Source organism: Canis lupus, chromosome 3 (genome assembly GCF_048164855.1).
Source record: "Canis lupus baileyi chromosome 3, mCanLup2.hap1, whole genome shotgun sequence".
Taxonomy (NCBI): Eukaryota; Metazoa; Chordata; class Mammalia; order Carnivora; family Canidae; genus Canis; species Canis lupus.
The window spans coordinates 28339447-28363224 of NC_132840.1; the positions used below are offsets into that span (position 1 = coordinate 28339447).

General features: G+C 39.4%; 1 protein-coding gene across 22 annotated transcripts in view; it reads right to left on the reverse strand.

Annotated features, from left to right (window-relative positions):
• Nucleotides 1-23778, reverse strand: part of CAMTA1 (calmodulin binding transcription activator 1) — an 848042-nt gene that overhangs the window by 807547 nt on the left and 16717 nt on the right. For 12 of the 22 annotated variants that reach the window (XM_072819835.1, XM_072819823.1, XM_072819841.1 and 9 more), the window contains exons 1-3: nucleotides 16579-16796; nucleotides 11937-12006; nucleotides 6601-6719 (exon numbers count right to left, since the gene is read on the reverse strand). The exons of 1 other annotated variant lie outside the window; for it this stretch is intronic. In XM_072819835.1, the coding sequence (XP_072675936.1) occupies nucleotides 6601-6719; nucleotides 11937-12006; nucleotides 16579-16668 (279 nt within the window). In that variant the 5' untranslated portion in view covers nucleotides 16669-16796. Of the gene's footprint in view, nucleotides 1-6600; nucleotides 6720-11936; nucleotides 12007-16578; nucleotides 16798-23778 lie in introns of those variants that run through there. 9 more of the 22 variants (XR_012027963.1, XR_012027962.1, XM_072819825.1 and 6 more) reach the window with 3 other exon arrangements.

Below are 23778 nucleotides of genomic sequence, written 5' to 3' on the forward strand. Positions count from 1 at the left end.
GCATTTCAATACATCCAATCTGCCTCTGCTACCACCAATGCTAAACTGATACCACAGGCTGTCTGATAGACAGGTGTATGCTCATTTGGATTTAATATCCATTCACCTGACCTCATACTACTAAGTTAAACAGAGGAATTACAGTTAACCCAACTGCTACAAAATGATCACATTTAATTTGAAATTTGGTACCATAGATCATATTCAAAAATCAAATGGCATTCCTCTTAAAACTTGACTCTCTGTGGTACTATTCATATCTGCACTTTCCTATTTGCAATTAAACAGGAGAGCCCCACCTGGACTCAGAGAATAACTTGAGACCAAACTGTTAGCACTGCCAAAAGCTACAGAGAACAAAGGCCAACCTCAGGGTTAACTAGCCTTCTGAGTCATCAAGACCAAATACCTCACTCACTTCATAATGCTAATGTTTTTCTGTTTAGATTGCATAATGGAAGTCTGAAGAGTGCTAAATGATCCCCTTCAAAATGTTGGTCTGTATTTCAAAAAGATAACTTATTAAATATACTAGAAAAACCAATCACTGAAAAAATTACAGCCCTTAAAACTATGACTCTAAGGTTTACCAAGAGAAAAATTAAAAACACAAAAAACACTAAAGAATATATGCCTACACACATACACACACAAAAAATGACTAAAATTTTGAGAAGGTGGCTTCTTATTAAAACAACTGAAATATTAATTTCATAAATCTCACAGTCTTAAAGTCTATTTTTCTTACCTGAATATAAAAAAATTAAGGGAAAAAAAGTACTTAAGATTTAAAAAGGTAATTCTTTCCCTATAAAAAGCATTACACTTAGGGTTTTTTCCTCCGGGTTCTTTGGCATGACTTAGAATGTACCAGTGGATAGCTACATGTGCTCTACACAGACATTTTTACCATTAAAAAAGATGCATTTAATATGAAAATCTCTAAAGCTATCAATCGAAAACGTCTGATGCAACTTTTTTAAAGATCAGTACAAACTAGAATTCTATTTTGTTTATTTACTCTAGAGAAACTTTGTATTAGAGGAAAAACAAAAACAAAGAGCATTAATAGTGCAAAAACAGTAGCACACAAAAGTGATTTGAACATTTAAGGAGAATATTTTCATTACAAAAGGTTTGTTGGTGTATTAGTTCGGCTATGGAAGAATGCCATCTAAAATCCAGATCCAGCAACTGGGGGAATGCAGTAGTTGTATTTTAAGTCAAACAGCTAATTAATGACTAAACAAAAGAATTTCAGTCTGGACAACATACATGGAGTACTAATATGTGTAATTATGAATAGTCATTTGTGCAATCAGAAAGTTGCATTAGCATAATTATTTCTGGCTCTGGGCCTTAAAAATATTAACTTAAAATGCAGAAACCTTATAATAGTTCACCTAATAAAGATGTGAATGCCAAACTGATTATGGAATAAGAGCTGGTTCTTTAACAATTTTGCTCTGTTTAATACATTGTTTCTCCCCTACACTGGATATAAAAATCAAGCCCAACCCTCAAGTAATGCACAGGTTCAAAATTTCTACTTTTAATATTTTTTTCATCATCCAGAGCCTACATATTAATATTCATTAAGAATCAAAACTACGGGGAAAAAAAAAAAAGAATCAAAACTACGGGATCCCTGGGTGGCGCAGCGGTTTAGCGCCTGCCTTTGGCCCAGGGCGCGATCCTGGAGACCCGGGATCGAATCTCACGTCGGGCTCCCGGTGCATGGAGCCTGCTTCTCCCCCTGCCTATCTCTCTGCCTCTCTCTCTCTCTCTCTGTGTGTGACTATCATAAATAAATAAAAATTAAAAAAAAAAAAAAAAGAATCAAAACTACTTCCCTAAGAAATGAGTGCTTTTTTCTTCCTTTTTGTAAGTAGGCTCCACACCCAGTAGTGGGGCCCAATGCGGGGGATTGAATTCGCAACCCTGAGATGAAGACCTGAGCTGAGATCAAGAGTCAAACACTTAACTGAGCCACCAAGGCACCCCGAAATAGGTGCTACTTTAAAAAAAAAAAAAAAATTCATGTAAAAATACATTAAGTTAAAAAAAAATACATTGTTTATGTATAATACCTGAAGATCTAAATAAATAAAGAAGCAAAAAAATTCTATAAAACAAAAGGATGAGAAGTCACTAAACAGCTACAAGATCTTGAGAAAGTCTATTTGAAAGTATTCTTCAGGACAGAACTGGAGAGAGAATGGGCTCCGAAATCAGGCTACAAGGTTAGAGTCCAAAGTCCACCACTCTTGGGCTACCATATTATTTAACATCTCTGTGGCTCAGATCTCCTCATTGATACCATAAGGAAAATCACATCTGCCTCATAAGATGAATTTAAGGAGTAAATGTGATTATTCACATCAAGGACCCACCAGTGTCTCACACACAGTACATCCTCAGTCAATGCTGGCTGCCATAATTACTGCCACCATCATCATCACCCAACTTTATCACCTGCAAGAACACGGGTGAAGGCTTTGTGTGGCTGAGAAAGCATAATCCAAAATGGATTTGTTTCTAGACAATACATTTATTTTGCACTTGCAAATAACATTTAAGAAGGGCAGGAGAGGGGATCTCTGGGTGGCGCAGCGGTTTGGCGCCTGCCTTTGGCCCAGGGCACTGATCCTGGAGACCCGGGATCGAGTCCCACATCGGGCTCCCGGTGCACAGAGCCTGCTTCTCCCTCTGCCTGTGTCTCTGCCTCTTTCTCTCTCTCTATCATAAATAAATAAAAATTTAAAAAAAAAAAAAAGAAGGGCAGGAGATTTTACCTATCCCAATGCATTAAGAAAGGTTCCTTAGCTGGGCCCTAAGACCTCCTTATCTCCCGGTAGTCTTCCTTTTTAGTGACTTTCAGCTTCACCAAATATTTGCATATGAACCCACAATACCAATCCTGTGTTAACTCTTTTTATTTTTTTTTTTAAGATTTTATTTATTTATTCATGATAGACACAGAGAGAGAGAGGCAGAGACATAGGCAGAGGGAGAAGCAGGCTCCATGCACCGGGAGCCCGACGTGGGATTTGATCCGGGGTCTCCAGGATCGTGCCCTGGGCCAAAGGGGCAGGCGCCAAACCGCTGAGCCACCCAGGGATCCCCTGTGTTAACTCTGTTTAATCCAAAATTAAATGACAGATTGGATTTGCCGAGTACACTAATGTGGTTAAGAGTTACGGGTCTGGGCAGCCCCGGTGGCCCAGCGGTTTAGCGCCGCCTGCAGCCTATGGTGTGATCCTGGAGACCCTGGATCAAGTCCCACTGCCTCTCTCTCTGTGTGCCTCTATGAATAAATAAATAAATAAATAATCTTTAAAAAAAATTTTTAAAAAAAGAGTTACGGGTCTTTGATTAAAAGCCAAGACAATGTTACAACAGAATGAACGTTCCTAAGAATTAGTAAACAACGTACAAGAAATTAAGCTTAGAGACAGGCCCTAACAAGAGTGCTATCTTGACCAAATTAGTTAACCACTTTTTACCACTACACCCTCATCACTAAAAGGAAATAATACTGCATATCTTGTAACGTTATCAAAAGGCTCAGAAGTAATTATACACAGTACCCAGCCACTAGCAAGGAACAGGGGCTCGATAAATGGCAAGACCTGAATGGGCACAATCTCACTCTCCACCTCTTAAGGAATACACTGTAAAAAAGCTAGGTTTTCTCAAATAATCACAAATATTACACTACAGGTCTCAGTAAAGGAAGTTCTCAAAAGTATGGAGGAGTCACATGATAGATATTCCAGAACTAAGCTGAACACATCCAGCAGAGAGTGAGCATGGGAGACAGAGACACCTCACAGAGGCAACTCCAGCCACCAGTCTGCTCTGTGGACATATGCTACAGAGTGACACGGAAAATGGGACTCAGATGTGCTCTCTGTTGCTCTCCCCCACCTCACACCCCTCCCAGGGAGAGCACCTTGTTCCAGGGAAGGGGGATCTAAAGCAGTTTTTGTACAACACTGCTCCTAAATACAAGCCAACGACTACATTTTGGTCTTCCACCAAAACACAGCAATCTATTCCAACCCCAGCAGGAGACAGGCCCTTACTAATGGCAGTATGGCTACACTTAAGTCTTCTGAGCAATTCAAGAGACCTCATGGGCATTCTGCCTAAGCATGACGCTGCCATGAGTGGGACCAAGGGCCCCAGTGAGACGAGTCCACAGAAGTTCGCTTCCTTCAGGCTTATGTCTGTGTGCAGGGAAATGTGGGGAAATGCCAATACCCACTAGATCAAAGGAGGAACTGCTTCAACAGAAGCACTGATTGTTTGGTTCCTCCTGTTATCCAAGCCAGTTTAAAAAAAAAAAAAAAAAAAAAAAAAAAGACAGGTTACCATCACTGCATAATACTCTAAAGAATTAAGGACTCCTAAGTCTTCAGCTGTCACCAAGATTCCCCTATTTTTTCTTAAAGCCAAAAATAAACAAGAGAGCAAGCCCATGTCCTCTACATTGAAATGAAATATGGGCCAACTTTTAAATTCAGTTCTCTCCTAAGAGTTTTTGTCAGTGTGCAGCTGACAAATTACTGAGAGAACGGGTCACATGGAAAAGGGTGTGAGCCTTGGCCCCTGCTGGCCGAGCCACCCCTCCTGCCTCCCACCACCCACAGGAACATACTTTTTTCACTGACGTTTCCAGCAGCAGTGGCAGCTAGCACACAACAATCCATGTGTCTCAGAGCCCCCAGTTTCATGTTTCACCAGACAGAGGGGGCTGCAGTCTCCTCCCTGGACAGGGACTTTCATTAACACTGCAACCTAAACCAGTGATCTCCGAGGAATTCTGCAGCCCAGGGTCCTAGAAGTACAAAACAGCTCCGTATTTCCCTTTTAATCTCATCCTCTAGAAAAATTCTTTATTAGGTGTTTTATAATGTACCTGAACTATAAGTGGAACATGTCAAAACCAGAGGTAAATACGTGAAAGGTGAAGTCCCGTGCAAGGATCTGAACAGTCTACCAACTGAGCTTCAGATACTGTGACTCCAGCCTCAGAAGATCCTAAAGACCACAAATTTTAATTAAGCACTTGCTGGTTTCAAATATAATTTCAAGTCATAAGTAAATATAAACTGCCAACTTCACAGAAAACATAATATTGAAAAAAATATATACCAATCACGTGTTTTGTTTCATTTATAAATAAACTGGAACTACTGTATAATAGTAAAGTAGCAGATCCATATTTCAGAGAATGCTAAGAAACATACTGAGTTTTTAAGTAATTCATGACCTAGTTATGACCTACCAAATGGCTCCCAAATCATATTATTTTGCTGATAGAGCAATGGTCTATGATTAAAACTAATTTTCAGCATATTTACTTTGTTTTCATGTTTAAAATAATCAATGACTGATTAGAACAACAGGCCTCTACACTAGCTAATGTTCATCAACATAACAATATTCTGTCTAAGGGGGCAATATAATTTATGCAAATAACCAAAATATACATACCTTAAAAAGAAATATGAAATCAGTTGAGACAACATATCAAAGCTATGAGGGTCTAAGGAGGATTTAAATCTGTAAACTAGGATTAAAGTAGAGAGACTTTCACCCATATAACCTCTTAAAACTCAAAATAAAAGCACTCTAGGTCAAGAAGTTAAAACAAAATCACCTTAGAAAGATAAGGGTAATAAGCAGGCAGCACTATTGCCTCCTTGTGTCTTTCAACAAAACTGAGGGCCCGATTTAGAGCAGGGCGTTATATTTAAACAGCAACACAAACTGCCTTACACCAACTCTGGAAAACCAGTAATCACAATCAATTGAAGTCAAGGAATATTAAGTCCCAGATTGATGGAGCATACCGAGTTCTCATCACCACACTAAATGAGCATTACCCTAAATGGAAATATTCAGAATTCAAAATTAAAAAGATGACAAAGCAAACCACCTTAATATTAAGACTCCCAGACTAAGATTTACCAAAAACAAGAAACATCATCCAAGAAGATACTTTCATTCATTCTACTTTACCAATCTTCTAATTGGATGCCAAATATACAATCTACCATACAGCCTCCATTCTTAATTTAAAAAACTCCTATCATTAAGGTAAACCCATCAATTCTCCATGCAATTTCTTATCATCACAGAAGACTGAAAGCTGTTTTGCTAATAAGAAGCCTACCCTCACCAACTCTACAGAAACTTCACACTGTCAAGACGCTGCATGTTCTGTGGAACACTGGGGCTGTCTCTTTATTAATTCATGACAACATAAGAACTAGCGTTTATCTGAGATGCAGGCAGAGTTAACCACCAAATGCAAGACGCTAAAATGCAAGAGAATACAAGTATAGTAACTCATGCTATCTTAGTAAGTCAGCGTGCACATTTTATATTTTCCAACACCGGCCAAGCAGATTAGAGATAGTTCAAGAAACGTTGGTTTCTGTTAAACCCAGATTAAATATTCTTCTCATTTACAATCCCCTAGTGCAATATTTTGATTTTAAAACTAATAAAAAGTAGTGTACTGTGCTAAATGACCTCACAACTTTGCCCTTAAAATAATTATACCCCTAAAAATAGAAATTTATCTACCTCATTAGTGTTCCAACGGTGCCTCTCTTTGGGTAAACTTGAACATTTCGGCAGACATTCAAGCAGCTTTTTCGGTAAAAAGATTTTTACATGACTACTATTGCTGTTCCCATGATCATCTATAAAGAAGAAAACAATAGATTCAGAGAAAATAATAGAGGAAAATCTCCTTTTAAGTATACTGGCAAGGTCAGAAACGGCAGCTTAGTCTGGTCACGGTGAGACCAAGAGGGCCATTCCTCTTGGTCAACAGAGCTCATTTACACACTGATCAGACAGGTGGCAGCAAGAATCTGGTCAAGAGGCTCTAAAGTAAGATCGAGCTTTTGCTCCATGACAAGCGAGTGAACAGGGAATATCCCAGCAGCTGCCCATAAACAGAACATTACTTTTCAAGGTTCTCCCACCAGGTTTCCATGAAGTACATCCAAATTGCAACAGGATTTAACCTCACAAAACCCAGAAATCTTCTATTAACCAGTTGAAAAAGGTTTTTAGGGAAGAGGAATTATAATAAAATGACTATTTTATTCATAAACTAATACTACTACATCCCCAAGAATACAAATGAGACTTACCCTTCAAAAGCAAATTACAAATCTTAGAAATACAAAGAATTTAAACCTGTAGTTAGCTACCTAGGTAAATAGAGAGGCTGGTCCTTCTAGCCTACATCTAAAAACATATCATTTTAATTAACTTGGTTTACATATATACATATCTATTTCATTAATGTCTTTCATCAAAATGTAACTCTTCTAAATTAATGAAGAAAAGTTCATTACTTTCAGACAAGATGGCATGTCTCCCTGATATAATGTTTCCCAGACACCTTGTAGAAGAGATCATTCATTTCCTTTATGTATTATTTCATTCATTCATAGATTGTTTCTTGTTTCATTCCCGTAACAAAGTCTCTTTGCCTGGCTCAAAATCTCTTGCCAGTTTTGGCACATTTAGGTCCACGTTTTGAATTACCCAGTCCAAGTTTGTTTGTTTTTTTTTTAAATGCTAAAAGGAAGCCCCAATATCCAAAGAGTGCAATGCATAACCAGATACTAGGAGCAAGAAAATACTAAAGACTGAATTTGCTCCAGAAAATCATAGTTAAAATAACTTATTCTGATATAAAAAGGTATAATCAAAACACTGAACTCCAAATCAAGAATCCAAGATTCTGACCCAGTTCTGCTACTTTATAATTGTGTGACCTTGGGTAAGTTACTTAATATTCTCAGTTTTCTAAATCAAGGAGAATTAAGTAATCACCAATTCTCCTCCAGGCATAAATCCCTATGAAATTTACTGCCATTCAATAAATTTAAATGCCTTACAATTAAAGAACCTTATAGAGGCATACAGGAATTAGTTAATAATATTAAAACTGAAATACAACAATATATCTTTCTAGTCATTTACTGTAATTTTGTTTAGCAGAGCCTATTTTTTGAACATGTGAAAACATAAAATAATAAAAAATTTTCTACAATCACAACAAAATCCTCTCCAAACATGCTTCATCTGATTAACACATTTCTTCTCAAGGAAAAGATCTTAACAGAAAAATATTGGGCACAGAAATAAAGCCTAAAAAATTTACTACATCATGTGGAAATATTTTAAAGGGAGGAACTTAAGAGAATTTTAGTGTACTAAATCTTTTTTGGTCCATGAACTACACAACCAATTGAATTATAATGCCCAATCCTCTATTTCTGTAAGCAGTATAAAAACTTAAAAACTGTTTTTAAGAATCTAAAATTTTTAACAGCAAACTAAAATTAAACTTTTTAAAAATCTTGCTGTGAAACCAAAAAACAAAGTGTTCAACTAAGAGAGTGTTCATAGAAAGTTCTGTATTAATTACCCTCTATAAAACCAGTGTAATGTTATGTGCTTATGCATGCTCCCTGCACTTCATCCTCCCAAGGGAGGCACCATGGGCCATAAAACTTTAAAGCGCAGAATACCAAATCACATGAGACTTTACCTCCCTTCTCTCTTCCCCTAAAGAGGTTTTATTCTCTTCTCTTTTTTTTTTAAATCTCCCATGATGTGTACAATTCTGAAAGTAGAGGTGAAATTCTAAAATGTATACTCAATTCAAATAGTCACCATTTACAGGATGCCTTTTACCATTTACAGGATGCCTTTTATGAAAACAGTATTACACTAGGTGCTCAATCAATAGGCTTACTATGAACTATGTATGACTAGTCATAGCTCTGAGAAAATTATTATTTAAAGTGTGATTTTGAACAATAATGAATAGATGATTAAACCCCAGCTTCTATTTTTATGTTTATGATCACAACCTGATATTAATTATCTGTTCTTTTAAGCCTCCTTGAGAGACCCAGGTGTCCTGTGGCTATAAAACATAGTTGTGTGTGTATACTCCTACATATGTGTATACACACGTACACATGGATAGACATGTGTACTCCTGCCTGTGTGTACATATATGTACATGTACATACATGTGTGCACGCGCCCACATGTGCATGCACGTGGAGATAAAGAAAGGTACTCAACAGCACAACTAACTGCCACCGAAAAGGCTCTGTCTTCTATTCTGATACCAAATCAGGCAGTGGTGAATCGGTCCAAAGGCTTTTAAAGAGGGAAAGGAGAATGGCTGTGTAAGCACTGTCTCAATCAAGATTCCAAATATAGTACTTTATGGGGATGTGCAGCCATGGGTTCAAAAGGAAGAGGAGTATGACAGGCCAATGGGTTCCCCTTAATCAGTTTTTAAACTGTGCTATATCTAGAATTTTAGGTTCATGCTGAATATAAATTGGATGTTTTTTAGAAACATAACAATGGGTAAGTTTTCCCACTGTGCATTATGAAGATGGCGATTTTAATACCAGAGAAAGAATATTAGGAACTCAAACAGGCAGAATCTCACAACTTGTATTTTCAAATTTCAGTTTTTCCAGTTACAGTTGTGATGGGAAAACAACTCTACCTTCACACTGGAAAAGAACTGCTCACATGGCCATACTCTACAAAACTCTGTTTTTTTATTAAAAGCTGCTTTTTCATTGTTTTTAGAATAACTATAAATGATATAATAATTAGATAAATTCATGTGTCAGTTTTTAAATGTTCGTCTCAGTACTAACACTATTAACAGTATCTTGAGTTGCCACTGAAAGTAAAGTATGTACTACTGGTTTCAACTGTATCTCAGCATTTAATCCAAATAGTTAAACTCTGACACTACAACATGGAAGTGTCAACCAAAGACAGTAAAACATTTCATTATCTGGCAAAATATGCGTGTATGATATATGACTTTGCAAAATAGTTTTCTAACCTACTTCACAATAAAAATAACTAGTGAAGCTCTTGAAATTGACAGATGATGTGCTTGGCTGACAGCTATAATTCTAGAGAATGTACCATCCTTTCCAGACAACCTTCAAATATTTTCCAAACAATAATTTTAGAAACATAGTACAATTTAACAGAAGCTCTCTAAAACGTGCAAAAAATGCTCATTTGCTTAGTTAATTAGGCAAAAAGTAAAATTCTTGTTTTCATGTGTTATTTCCGAAAACTCACATGACCAAATCCTTTATTTAAATCCAAAAAAATGTGTTCAAACCCTCTCCTTGGAACACACTACTGACTCCTATAAGGAAAATTATAACTATATTAACTGTAACCTGGAATTGATAACATCCATTTTATTTTGATTTATAATTTAAAAAATTAAATAATTTTGGTTCTGTGAAATGGGAGACCTGGGTGGCTCAGCAGATGAGTATCTGCCTTCAGCTCAGGGGGTAATCCTGGGATCCGAGATCGAGTCCTGCAACAGGCTCCTCTCCCTCTGCCTATGTCTCTGCCTCTCTATGTGTGTATGTCTCTCTCGAATAAATAAATAAATAAATCTTTAAAAAATTGGGGGCTCCGTGAATAATTATGAACACTGTTATTCAATCAAGTCGATTATGATTAATCTCTCAACCTCTAGACCAAACTGTTTAAAATAAGTTGGTATAACAGTGTATCCAATTGCCAAATCTTATTAGGAATATATTTGATCAACAACTTGGAGTGGTAAAATTAAAAGGAAGCTCTACAATTTTTCTGTTCAGCTCTAATTATTATGTGCTTAGATTTAATTAGTAGGATAGGAACTGATTCAGGAAAACATAAGCACATATTGTTATATTCAAGTCAGCACAGCACTCACAGCAGCAAATACCGCCATCAGTAACCTAAGACCTTCAAATCACTAGGCATCCAAAATAAATATTAATTAAGCAACAATGTGCTTAATTATGTGCCAAGCATCAGTATGCTATCTCTCTAAAAGAAATTCTCCAAAATGAATTACTCAATTGTAATTATCTAAAAGACTTTTTTAAAGTTGAAAAAAACTAAAATATAATAGTTTTTTTTTTTTTTTCCATAGGAAACATAACTAGTTCTGCTACTTAACAAGCCTTTTCCTCTCCTTAGAGTCTGTGATCGTCAAATCTCACCCTGTCTTTTTAGGTGGCCCACGTTTATCCTCTCCCTGTCAATCATACCACCAAATCTCTAGTCCAGCTTTAAGTCAACTCCTAACTCAGGTTCAATAAGCTTCTCACTATTTAGTTTCATTTACATTTTCAATTTTAAAATATGTGAATAGAGGCAGATAAAGTGGGAACACAGAAGGTATGCAATCAATTGCTTCAATTTGGATTTAGGGGTATCCTCTCCTGCTTCATTCCATTCAATTTCAATTTGAGCAGCACGTGATCAAGTAAACTTATTTTCTACTATTTACTATGAAGTAAACATTTGTGGGGACTCTACATCAGGCATCCAGAAAGAGATTTTACATTGCGTTCTCTCATTTAATTTTCACAATTACCCATCAGGGCATAATTACCCCCACTTTACAGATGAAGAACCTGAGATTCGGATTAACTTGCCCAGGAGCCGCAGCTAGTGACTCAAATGGGATTCAAACATGACCTGTGGTTTTTCCCACAATACCACATGGCTCCTACTCAAAGTCCCAGGAATTGGATACTAGAATTATAGAATTATTGTATTAGTATCTAACTAATTTGCAGAGTGCTTTGAATTTCCCATGTGATTAAACACTTTGCCTTTTTGAACCCTCACAAAAACTTGACAAGGGAGTAGTATTTTGCTACCCCGCCGAAGGATTAAGTAACTCATCTAAGATCACACAGCAAGTTAAAGGCAGAACCCAGATCCCCTAAGGCCTGGTCACAGGCTATTTCCACTGCACTACGATGATGGAATTACTCTCACTGCCAAGCCCACCCCTTCCTGTAAGTCAAAAGCTTTTCGAATCCTACCTTCTAGAGGTGGCACGGTGTTGAGAACACAGTAGGTGCTAGTTCCGCAGAATACACTTTGGGAAACGCTCTAAGGAAACAGAAAATAAAATGTAAAACTAATCTTTGAAAAAGATATATACTGGCTCTTCTGTGATATTCCTGCCAAAGATGCAAAACCTGAATCTAATCATGAAGAAACATCAGACAAATCCAAATTGAGGAACATTCCACAAAATGACTGGCCTGTAATCTTCAAGAGTGTCAAGGTCATGAGAGTCAAAAAGGACTGAGAACTGTTCTGTATTAAAGGAGTCTGAAGAGACAAGACAGTGTGACCCAGGGTCCTGACTGGACCTTTCTCTACAAAGGTCACCGCGGCGTCACCCGGCACAGCTGCAGGAGCATCTGAGGATCAGAGGGTAGAAATGTCTCAGTGTTAATTTCCTGATTTTGATCACCGTATGGTGGTTACAGAGAATGTTCTCATCTCTGGTTTGCAGGAAATAGGTAAGCAAGTATGTGAGGATAATGAAACATACCAGCAACTCGGTCTCACACAGTTCAGGGGGGAAAGAGCTCTTCGCACTACACCTGCAATTTTTCTGGAGACATAAGAGGGGTTTCAAAATATTATGTGTGTAAAAAAAAAAAAAAAAAAAAAAAGACACATGCTGGTAAACACATATTATGTGTATCATTTTTTCAATAGGGACCATATGTGCTGTACATACAGGAAATGTTTGCTAAGGAGAACCAATGCCACATCATTTTGTAGATCAGTCAGGATTCAACAGCATTGCTAACCATTTCTCAACAGTGAGCCCAACCCCCAACTTGTTCCAAAGGATCTAATGAGTGCCAACTAACAGTACAACAGGTGCAGTAAAGTCAGGAAGAAGTTGGAAGACCAGGTCTCTGTTCTCAGGCTGCTTCATGTAAATAAAATTATAGTTTTCATGTAAAAAAAAAAAAAAAAAAAAAAACTACACAACAGTAACTTTAAAAAAAGGAAAACAATTTCTGTGAGTCTTGTCAGTCCATTATTTCGGTCCTAAAAATATCCTTCTTCAGTTGCAGTATTAAAAAAAAATTTTAGATTATTCATCCTGCATTATAAACCACGTATTTATATACTTAGGAAACCAAGGATAGTTTATAAATTCAACAACCACCCTTAACATTTTATATTTAAAATATGAAAAGCTCAGTTCTCTCACTTACTAGCTAACCCTTGAAAAAGTAAACTACCCTCTCTGTATGATCTCATCAAAAAAGGTAGTGATGGTGCCCTCTCTCTCCTATCTCACAGGGTGTTGGGAGAATTCCATGGGATGATGTATACAAAGTGCTTTAAATTCAAAACTACAACACAACTATGAAGTGCTACTGTTTCTGTGCTTGGGAAGCATAATCCTTAACAGTGTTAACATTTTTTAAGAACTGAGGATTCCGTGGATTTTTTTTGTGCCAAAGAGTGTTGAAATCAGACTAAACTTGACCTATGAACTTTTCATTTTCCTCTCCTTATATCCATGATCAAGTGTTTCACCATAGATTAGGTCTTTGTCCACAATGTGACTGCTAGCTACCAGGATAAACCATCAGTTCCCTAATTATTTACTGTTTCTGGAAAATTCTTGTTCCAGGGCTATTACTGTCTCTTCCTGTTTTGTTTTGTTGTTGTTTTAATTTTTTTTTAAAGATTTTATTTATTTATTCATGAGAGACACAGAGAGAGAGGGAGAGACACAGGCAGAGGGAGAAGCAGGCTCCATGCAGGGAGCCTGATGTGGGACTGGATCCTGGGACTCCAGGACCTCGCCCTGAGCCAAAGGCAGGCGCTTAACTGCTGAGCCACCCAGGCGTCCCACTTCCTGTTTTATTTAATCAATAGTGGTGCCTACTGATTAAACAACCTGTGGTAACATCAGAGCCTAAGAATTCTCCCTATAAACTATGGACTATGCTCAGTATCCATGTATCCTTTGGAAAAATCAACATTCATCTCTTCTCCAACTGTGAGCATAGAATTACAGGACATTATAAAGAGTGGCTGATGTAAAGCCAACAACAGTCTGACTTCGAGTAACATCTGCAAGAGCCGCCGGCAACAGCCTTCTAACCACAGAATGCAACATCTCATCTTAACATCATTTCAGAATTGAAACTTGAAATTTTATGATGTTAAAAAGAATGTGCTACATTCAAGGCTTAACATTTTCTGGCTTCCTATTACCCAAAAAAGATAGTATAAGTTTACCACTTAACAAGACATCTTAACAAATCTTAACGTCAAAAGATTTAAAAATGACTAGCATACAGTGGGACACACTAATGAATGGCTTCATAAAAAGGACTTTTACACTTAACTTCAAAGTTCAACAATAGGTAAATAAGCAGTAAAACATACCAAATCACAAATCAGAAGAATTAAATACTAAAAAAAGAAAAAGTAACAAATATCACGAACAATGGACTATGACTTCTCTTCAACACTGACATAATAAAGTCTTAATAGTTAACCAGAAAAGAAACTCACTCACATAAACTGAGAGTGAAATCAAGTCATTCCAGCCTCAAAAACACCCGATTCTCAAGGGAAAGAATCTAAAACACAAGAAAACTTCCATGAGAAATGGCTACCCCATACTGAAGACCCACAGGCCAGACTCTGGGATAGGCCTTTCACTCTGCAGACCCTCAAGATCAATTCCTAAAACCTGTTCACAACACCAACCCAGAGGTGGCTCTGGGAGGGAGGAGCACCAGATTGAGGGTCTGCAGACGGAGCCTCCATCCCAGTCCTACTAACTGCTTAGCAAACAGCTGGCCTCTCTGTCCCCAGGACAACACTCTAAGTGCAAGTGCCAGGACAGACAGGTCTGGGGCCAAGTCCACCCTCAGCTGCACATCTCCAGGCTGCCCTCCCCGCCCGGCCCCCCAGGGCTAACTCTTCAGCTTGATCATCCTTTGAGAGCCTTCCAATGATCAATCGCCTTACCAGTGCCATCTGAGCAGCCTGCATTTTCCTCTGTATCGTCATAACTCCTAGTTGTTCTACAAATATTAAAGGAGCATCTGACATGTGCCAGATGCTACCCTAGGAGCTGGGACCTAGCAGTGAACAAGACAGACAAAGGTCCTACTCTCGTGGGGTACCTGCCAGTGGGGGAAGCAGGTGGTAAGCAGGGCAAATGCTATGGATATACAATGGGTGGTGCAGAAATCAGGTAAGGAAGACACACCATATCTGAACGTATACCCACGAGCGGAATAAAATGCCTCTTTGACTGAAGCATCAAGAAAGCTGGCTTCTCTCATCAACCAGATGAGTGGCTCTCAGTTTGACTGCATGTCCGTTGTCCAAGGATATTTTCTGAATGCTGATGCCCAGGCTGCAATCCTGACCAGGTAAGTCAGAATGAGTGGGGCTGGGACCTAGGTATCAGTATTTTGAAAGGTTCTCAAGTGATCCCAAGATATATCCAAAGATGAGGACCACTAAAATAAACAGCTGTGTGACTCTGGGCAACCCCCTACTTTAAACCAGTTTCCTCAACAGTAAAATGGGGGGTTGACCTTCAACAGAGCAGCCCCAACTTAAACATGCACATGGGTCCCTTGAGGGGTTAAAATGCAGGTTTGGATTCACAGGTCTCAGTGTGGCCCCTCTAAGAGGCCCCCCCAGGTGATGCCCATGCCAGGATTCAGGGCCATATCTTGAGTATCAGGAACTAGACAGCCTAAAAGATCAGGAATTCACTTAAAAATATCCTTCCAGTCATAACATCTCTCCATAATTCTATGAATTCCTAACAGACTATAAAAAAGCACATTTGTCTGTTAACACAAATTATGACACAAAACTATACCAGAAAATCCAAGCAAGATAATTAAAAGAAACTACAAGGATGGTTACTCAGTGTCCAGTGTCTCTGGAAGTATCCAAGAGGGGAGAAATACAGAAGCTCTATAAAATATATTCCCTGCCTTCACAAAGTACTCTACCAAGTTGCAGACAATACTAAAAAAATGTCATGAAGGAACAATACATAATTTACTAATAGCAAAAAGGAAGAGATAGTAGCAGTAGAGAAACTCAGTTAACTATCTGTGTACCAAGCACAAATTCTCTGGAGGCGTGGACTCTCTTCAGAGAACCTAGGTCAGGATATGACACACAGTTCTGGGACGCTGAAATAAATGAAACAAAATGCTATATAATGAGATGTGGTTTCAGGCTTTTGAACAGAGAAGTTGCATGATGAAAACTGTATTTACAGTTCTTTGAAATAAGGACTCAGAATGTTTAAGTCTCCATAGAGTCCCTTTAAAGTCAACTGAGGCCCCACACAGCTCATCAAATCAAAGATGGAGAGAGCCTACACTGAATGCCAATAAGCGACTTGTATCAATTAGAAATAATACATTAAAAAACTTTTGTCACATATTTTATCATGACTTAAAATGATTCTTGAAATTCACTGGTCATCCCATATAACATGACATCTAAATAATCAAAATTAAAGCTGAGTCCGAAATTCCTAGCACCGTGACTAAACTCACCAGTGTTGCCCAGCGTTCTAGGCATTATGCCTAGACCAGTTAGGGATGCTACTCAGAGCAACTGTATCATGGCTCAAATACTATAAATATTTACTTCTTGCTGGTGTAAAGTCCAAAACAGGTGTTCTTGATCAGTAGAGGGCTCCCCTCCAAGCAGCAGCTCTGGCACCCGTGCTCCTTCCATCTTGCGGCAGGTAACCTCCTTGGTCACTAGGCTCTTCTGCCTCAGCCAGCACAAAGGGCAAGGGCTGGGGGAACCATGCCTGGAGGGTTCTACGGGGCCAGGCCTGGAAGTGGCACACTTCCCTGCTCTCATTCCATTGGCTAGCATTTGGCCACAAAGCCACGCCTAACTGCAAGACAGGCTGGGAAATGTGGTCTGGCTACATGCCCAGAAGAGGAGATGGATTTCTTGATCAGCTAGCAGTCTCTTGCACAATGCCATTTGTGTTTTGTTTTGTTTTGTTTTGTTTTTAATTACAGAACAATCACTCCTTTCAGAAATGTCTTCTGTTAACCAAAAAGCCCACCTTTAATCCCTAAGGCTATTCAGCAGCTAAAACCAATCTACTAGTTTTTCTTCTCTGATAAATATTTTTCTAACATTCTTAAAATAAGACTATCTCAAGGGCATCCTTAAAGGGATGTCTGGCTTTTGGTCCCGGTATCTCCAGTACTTAATACTTAATGTCTGGCACACAAAGGAAGCTCAAATGATGGTTGAATTCCCAGATGAATGACCTTCCCAGAAACTGTGGAAAGGAAAAAGAGTGGCCCCACGTCTTGTGGTGGCGATGGTGGGATTTACTGCAGCCATCAGCGGTCTTAAGACCCGTTCTCCTTCCCCTACTGCTGCCCTGAATTGCCACCCCTCCTCTGGTCCCCTAAGAGGCAAGCAGCAAAGACAAAAACTACTTCAGACCTACTAAGAGGAAATAAGGGGTGAAAAGCCTCAGCAGTGCTCACAGACACCCAGAGAGCCAACACTTTTCTGGCGAGAGCACAGGCCTGCCAAACAAGAAGGAACATGAGGTCTGGCAAAGGCCCTGCTCAGGAGACACTCCATAAAATCAGGGTAATGATCTCTGAGACTGTACCGCCTAAACTCAAGTAACTTCATCCTCTTTCTGAACCACAAAAGCTTAGTGGAGAAAAAAATTAGGTGGTACAGTACAAAAATATTTTGTGCACACATATTACCTCTTTTCAAGAAGTTTAAAATACACTACAGGTGCTACTGTAATAACCCTTAGAACATTCCTGTGGGACAGAGACACAATTAAAGTATGTACTTAAGTTAAAAGGAAAACCGTCTGATAGGTGGCAGACTCCCTACCACCAGGGCTGGCTCAATAAAAAAAGTGAAGCCGTCAACTCTCAGGTAATTGGGGCACAAGCCATTTTAGGCTCTCAAATGGAGTTCAACACCTAGAATTGAGTTCAAAAGCAAACAACTAGAGAAAACAAACCACAAAACAGCTGAAGTCCTACGAGGCTTATACAGGAACTAATACAACAATATATAAAGCCTGATTTATGACCTGAGAAATCACATTAATTGATTCGCTATTACCAGAGATTCATGTAAAGCGTATTTAAAGTGATTTCAGAATGAAAAAAAAATTATTCTTTCTAGATATGAATCATTGTATCATTAGAATTTTCATAAATTTAATTTGGCTAGGAAGCCAGTACACTCAATATTCTGAAAATAATCAAAGAGCACTTATTAAATGTCCACATTTATACAGATTCTAGAACATGTTCAGAAAAAAAAAAGATATAAAATTTAAAATTACACTGTTTTAGCAGCACTTATCATTACCAACACTAATAATAAGAACTTTTTTAACTCCTCAAAGATAGAGCACTATAAAATATCAACAAAATCAGCCCAATAAATTAGGCCTTCTATCTGATATTACGCATGAGTACCAAGCATTTTCATATGTAAAATCCTATTTTGGCCCCAGCAGGCAGCAGAGCAGACATGATGCCCATGCTAGAAAAGGAGTCACCACAGCATGGGCACAGACACTTGCCAAGGCCACCGGCTAGAGAAGAGCAGAGCAAGAATCAGGAGCGGGTCTTCCCACACACTCCAGTCTGTCTCCACAAGAACAAAGGCTCTCTCTCTCCCTAATGATGCAATAATGCTTCTCTACAAGGAAACGGTGCAGAAGTTTGGGCAGAGGAAGTACACGAGGCACTCTGTCAGAAAAGCTAAAGCAAATGTAGACACTGAAGGATATCCAAGAATATCCAGCACCTTAACTGGAGTTCAGCGTCTGCAAGGAAAGACTAACGAGGGAACGCACCACAGTACTACATACTCCTAGATGTTCATCTGCTGGAAAGACCTTCCATGCTCCTCAAACACTTTTTTTTTTTGGTCCATGACCTATCAGCACTTGCTACTGCCCAAAAACTAAACCTCATCAAAACTAAAGGAGAGAATGACACCCTTTCTCATAACAGACCAATGAGACGAACACCAAGAAAAAGGCAGCCACACTCCCCCTGAATGGAACTCAAGCTATGTGGGCACCTCACCTAATCTGCACACAGCCAGAGCTAGGAAGGAAGCTAAGACACATTCTGAGGCCAAAAGAGATTTTTACAAAGTCCACTCACCGAAGCTCCCACACCTTACTGTGAGAAGAGCTCTCTGATCCATATTCCTAGCTTGATTATTATTAAATTACCCACAGTTCTAATAAGCTTAATTATCAGGTTGCCAACCCCAGAGAAGATCAGAAACAACAAATGAGAAGGGGAAAGGATAGCTGGAAATTAACAGATCAGTAGAAGCAAAAGAGTGACAAGAGACAGCAAGGACAGATCTTTCACTAACAATAAAAACTGGATACAAGGGCTTGAAAGGTACAGCAGTTTGGGGTCATTTATCATAAAAGCAAACACTACTCAAAAGGCTTTAAAAATAGCACAGTATTAAATAAAGCCCAGTTCAATAACTTAGGTAGAACATAACAAAATGAACCCATGTTAACAAGTAAAATGTACATTAAAATCCACATATCCTACTAAACATGGGGCTCAGGAGAGAACGCACAGTTTAATACTTTTGTTTGCATGCCACTTTACATTCAATAAAATACTTCCATAGGAATTACCTCATTTGGTCCTAAGATCCTAAGGCAAGCAAGGCAGATACATCTGCTGACCAAGAATTTGCTGGTTAATTATTTAATTTTAGCAAGGCAGAAGGGGTTACCAATGGCAATTATAATACAGCCTCTTCATCTGTTTAAAAGGAAGGAACACGCACCCACCGTGTTAAGGGATGAAGAGAGAGGCCAGGGAAGGTTTCCAGAGCAATGTTGCCAACAACTGTAGTTGAACCCTCACTTGGAACTTCACTCCAAACTTCCCTCTCTAAAATTTTCCATTCTGCCATCTGTACCCTACAGGGTCTCTTTCTGAAGAACAGTCCTATGCCTTCTAGTGCCACCATCCCTTCCTACTGTGTTGGACAAACTCTATGTGGACCCTCCATGACCCCATCATTTGATGTTATTAACATTTAACACACATCGTTGTGTAACCAACCCTACCCCTTGAGTGCACTGGACCTAATGCCTGGTCCTGCCCCACCGGTCCTGGCACAGGTGACAAGCTATCACGTCTGTGATCAGGTGATATACTGTGCTTTCTGTCTTGCTAGCAGACTCTCTCCCTTGCTGGCTCTGAGAGGTAAGCTGCCGTGCTGGAGAGGCCCATATAGCCAGGAATAGAGGGCCTCAGTCTAATCACCCACAGAGAAGTGAATCCTTCAAGCTGTGTAAACTTGGAATTCCAAATATTCTCCCTCAGTTGAGCCTTCAAATGAAACCATAGCCCTGGCCAAACACCTTGGCTGCAGGTTTGTGAAGCCCTGAAGCAGCAAATCTAGCAGAGCCCTAACTGAACTCCTGACTCACTGGATTAGATAATAAGGGTGTCCTGTTCTACACCACTAAGTACGTGGCAATTGTTATAGTAGCAACAGATAATGTGTACACCCACGGTCCACCGGGTCCCAGGGACCTCTCTTCTCAGCTTAGACTTCACCTGTCATGTCACTATCGTTTTCACTAGCACTCCACATTTACCACCACAACCTTTGAAGGGATTATCTGCCCTCCCACCACCTCTTTTTCATTCTTTCAACTCACTACCAAACTGACAAAATCAATACCTTTTCCTCAGTTTTCTTTCTCTCCAAACTCTCTGCAACATTACAACTGATAACCTCCTTGCAACCTTCTGCATTTATGCTCTCATTCTATTACCTCTGACCATTCTGTCTCAATGGCCACTCGTCCTCTCCCCTCTGGTGACACATTTCTGCTCTCACGTTCCTTCTTCTCCCATGACGATTTCACTCACTACTATGTCTTCCAATTCTTTTGAACTGATTCATTCATTCTTTCAACCAGATGGCATTACTCTGGGCAGAGAGGTATAACAATAAGCAAGACAAAACAAATCTCTACTTTCATGAAGCTTATATACTCTACCAGAGGCTGCGCTGGCATCTCAACTTGCCCTTCCAGGTGCTACCCACCTGCACGGTGCCAAGAAGGCTACTCTCTATGGGCTCCATCACCAGGGCCCCCTTGCCCTCTGAGAGTTCAATGAAGACAAAAAACACAGTGACAGGAATGACTCCCTAATCTTTGACCCACATTTGACACATCATATTGTATAGGTACTTACATCTAAATAGTGCCAATTCATTTGTATCCAATCCCCCAAAACACATCCTCCTGGACTGCCTATCTCGGTTTATGACGTTCCCTAACCTCAGCTGTGGAGGCTCAAAAGCTGGGAGTCACTTTCAACTATTCTCACCCTTCAAGGCCAAAAAAACTGTGTCTCTCACACACAAACAACTCAGTCACACTCACTCCTTTCAGCAACCCAAAAGAGTGCTACACTCTTGTCAGAAGCTACTCTCTCCCAACACCAGCCCTTCCTCTTCATTCCTTCACTCACTCAACCAACAGACATTTACTAAGCCCATTCTCGGTGCCACGTACTTAAGTCTCCGTATAACTAATGAAGGGAGAAAGAGAAATAAGCAACTCCCATACAAACTTCAATGTGCTTGAACGGAGAAAACCACAGAATGCTGTGGATGTACACGGGAAGGGCACACAATTCAATCTGAAAAGAGAGGGAAGGTCAAAAAGGCTTCTTGGACAAATCTCACTTAAGCTGAAACCCAGTGGATGAGGAGAGTTGACAGAGCAGAACACATGTATGGATATGTGTGTTTGTGTTCTGGAGAAGTCAAAGCAGTGGCAATATACAAGGCTAAAACCAAGAGAAAACATGGTGCCCCCGCCACTCAGAATCTACAAAAATTTCATATGGCTGGAGAGTGGTGGAGAGGAAGCTGGAGAGGTAAGCAGGAGGCCCTTCCTAGCACCTTAAAGGAAAATGGACTTTATCCAGTCAATTTCACTCTTCTGCTAAGGGAGGACGGGGGGGGGGGGGGGGGGGGGGGGGGGGCACTCACCTCTAAAAGCCTTTTCCAAAGCAGACAAAATAAAATCCAGACTCCATAGTCTGACTTTCCAAGTCCTACAACCTGCCCCACACCTACTTTTCCAGGCTCATCTACCCACACACCCCAGAATTCCATCCACCCCCTTACTCTCCTGGCTCTGTGCCTTTGTTCCATTCCCTCTGCCTGGAATTCCTCCTCCAACTACCATGTCTGCCTGTCAGTGATGCCAGGTCAAATTCTACCTCCTTCCAGAAGTCTTCCTGGTTCCCCCACCCCCACCCCCTGCCCCATGCCTGAAGACAGCATTCTTTATGACCTGCCTTGAATCAGTCACATCCATCTCTGCTTCTCTGCAGACTGGAGGCTTCTGGAGTATGTATGAACTGAAGTGAATCCCAAATCTAAAGATTAGGAAAAATGTTCAGGAAGATATTCATTTTACCAGTACTGCATTCCTAAGTAACCAACCATGGAAAAGACCAAAAAACAAAAATTAGTTTTAGATTCTATAAATACAATCAAAAGCCTAAATTTAAGTTTTCATATATTATCTCTAAATAAAAATGGTTATGCACTGCCCCATAAGATTAAAAAACATTAAGTAAATAAGTTCAGAAAGGTTAAGTTACTTGTGCAAAGACACAGGGCACTTAAGGGGCAGAGTGATGACCTGAGTCAAGTCTTCACATACTCTTTCTCAAAAGCTATAAAAAGCCAGAACATAACCAGTGCATCCCCAACACATCTCAGTAACCGACTTATTTGATCAGTGGAAACTTATTTTCCTCATTCTTCCTTCAATTAGTTCCCATTTTCCTTCAGAGCTCAGCTCAAGAAGCATCCCCCAGTCCCTCGGGTCAGTCAAATCCCTTTAGAATATACTGGCCTTCACAGCACAGACCTCTTCGTGGCAAAGGGCACCTTTACTGTCAGTTTCCCAGTCAGGTCCGTGAGGACAGGGGCTGTGTCTGTCCTTCTCTGTGCCTGGCACTTTGTTATTACTTGTCAAGTAAATGAACTGACTCAGGAATAGTAACACAACTGACGGTTACATGGCCCCCACGAGCCAGCAACACCCTAAACTCTCCTCTGACACACCTGACAATAACAATGAAATAAATTTTAATGTCACAATCTTATGGTAACATGCTCTCACTCTTGGATAACTAAATACTCATATGTGGAATCTGTTAATTCTCTATTAATCATAATGAGTGTTAACTAAAATACCACTTCTTTTTCAAAACAGGTAAGGTATCAGTAAACTTTCATAACAAAAGAACACACATACAAGCCCAACTATAGACTATATGAATAGTTAGTCGCTCTACTGAAGCCTGAAAAGTCCAATTCCAGCCTAACAGTGAACTGCAGTGTTTCAACCAAGGCAGCCTACTATATTAATAAATTAAAACAATATTCTTTTTAAGTTAAGATGCTTGGCTTGAGTTACCAGTAGTTCCCAAAGCAAACACCAGATCCGGATTCATAAAAAGGATTTAAACTCCCCAAGTTGATCCACAGATTTAACATAATCCCTATTGATATCAAAAGTGCCTTTTTTGTAGAAACTGACAAGCCAATCCTAATATTCATATGGAAATTCAAGAGATCCAGAATAGTCAAAACAATCTCAAAACAGAAGAACGGGGTTGGAGGACAGACACTCCCCAATTTCAAAATGTAGCTACAAACTTAAGCGTAACTTAACCAAGAATCGAGACAGTGTGGCACCGGCATAAGGACAGACATACACATCAATGGATCAGAATTGAGACT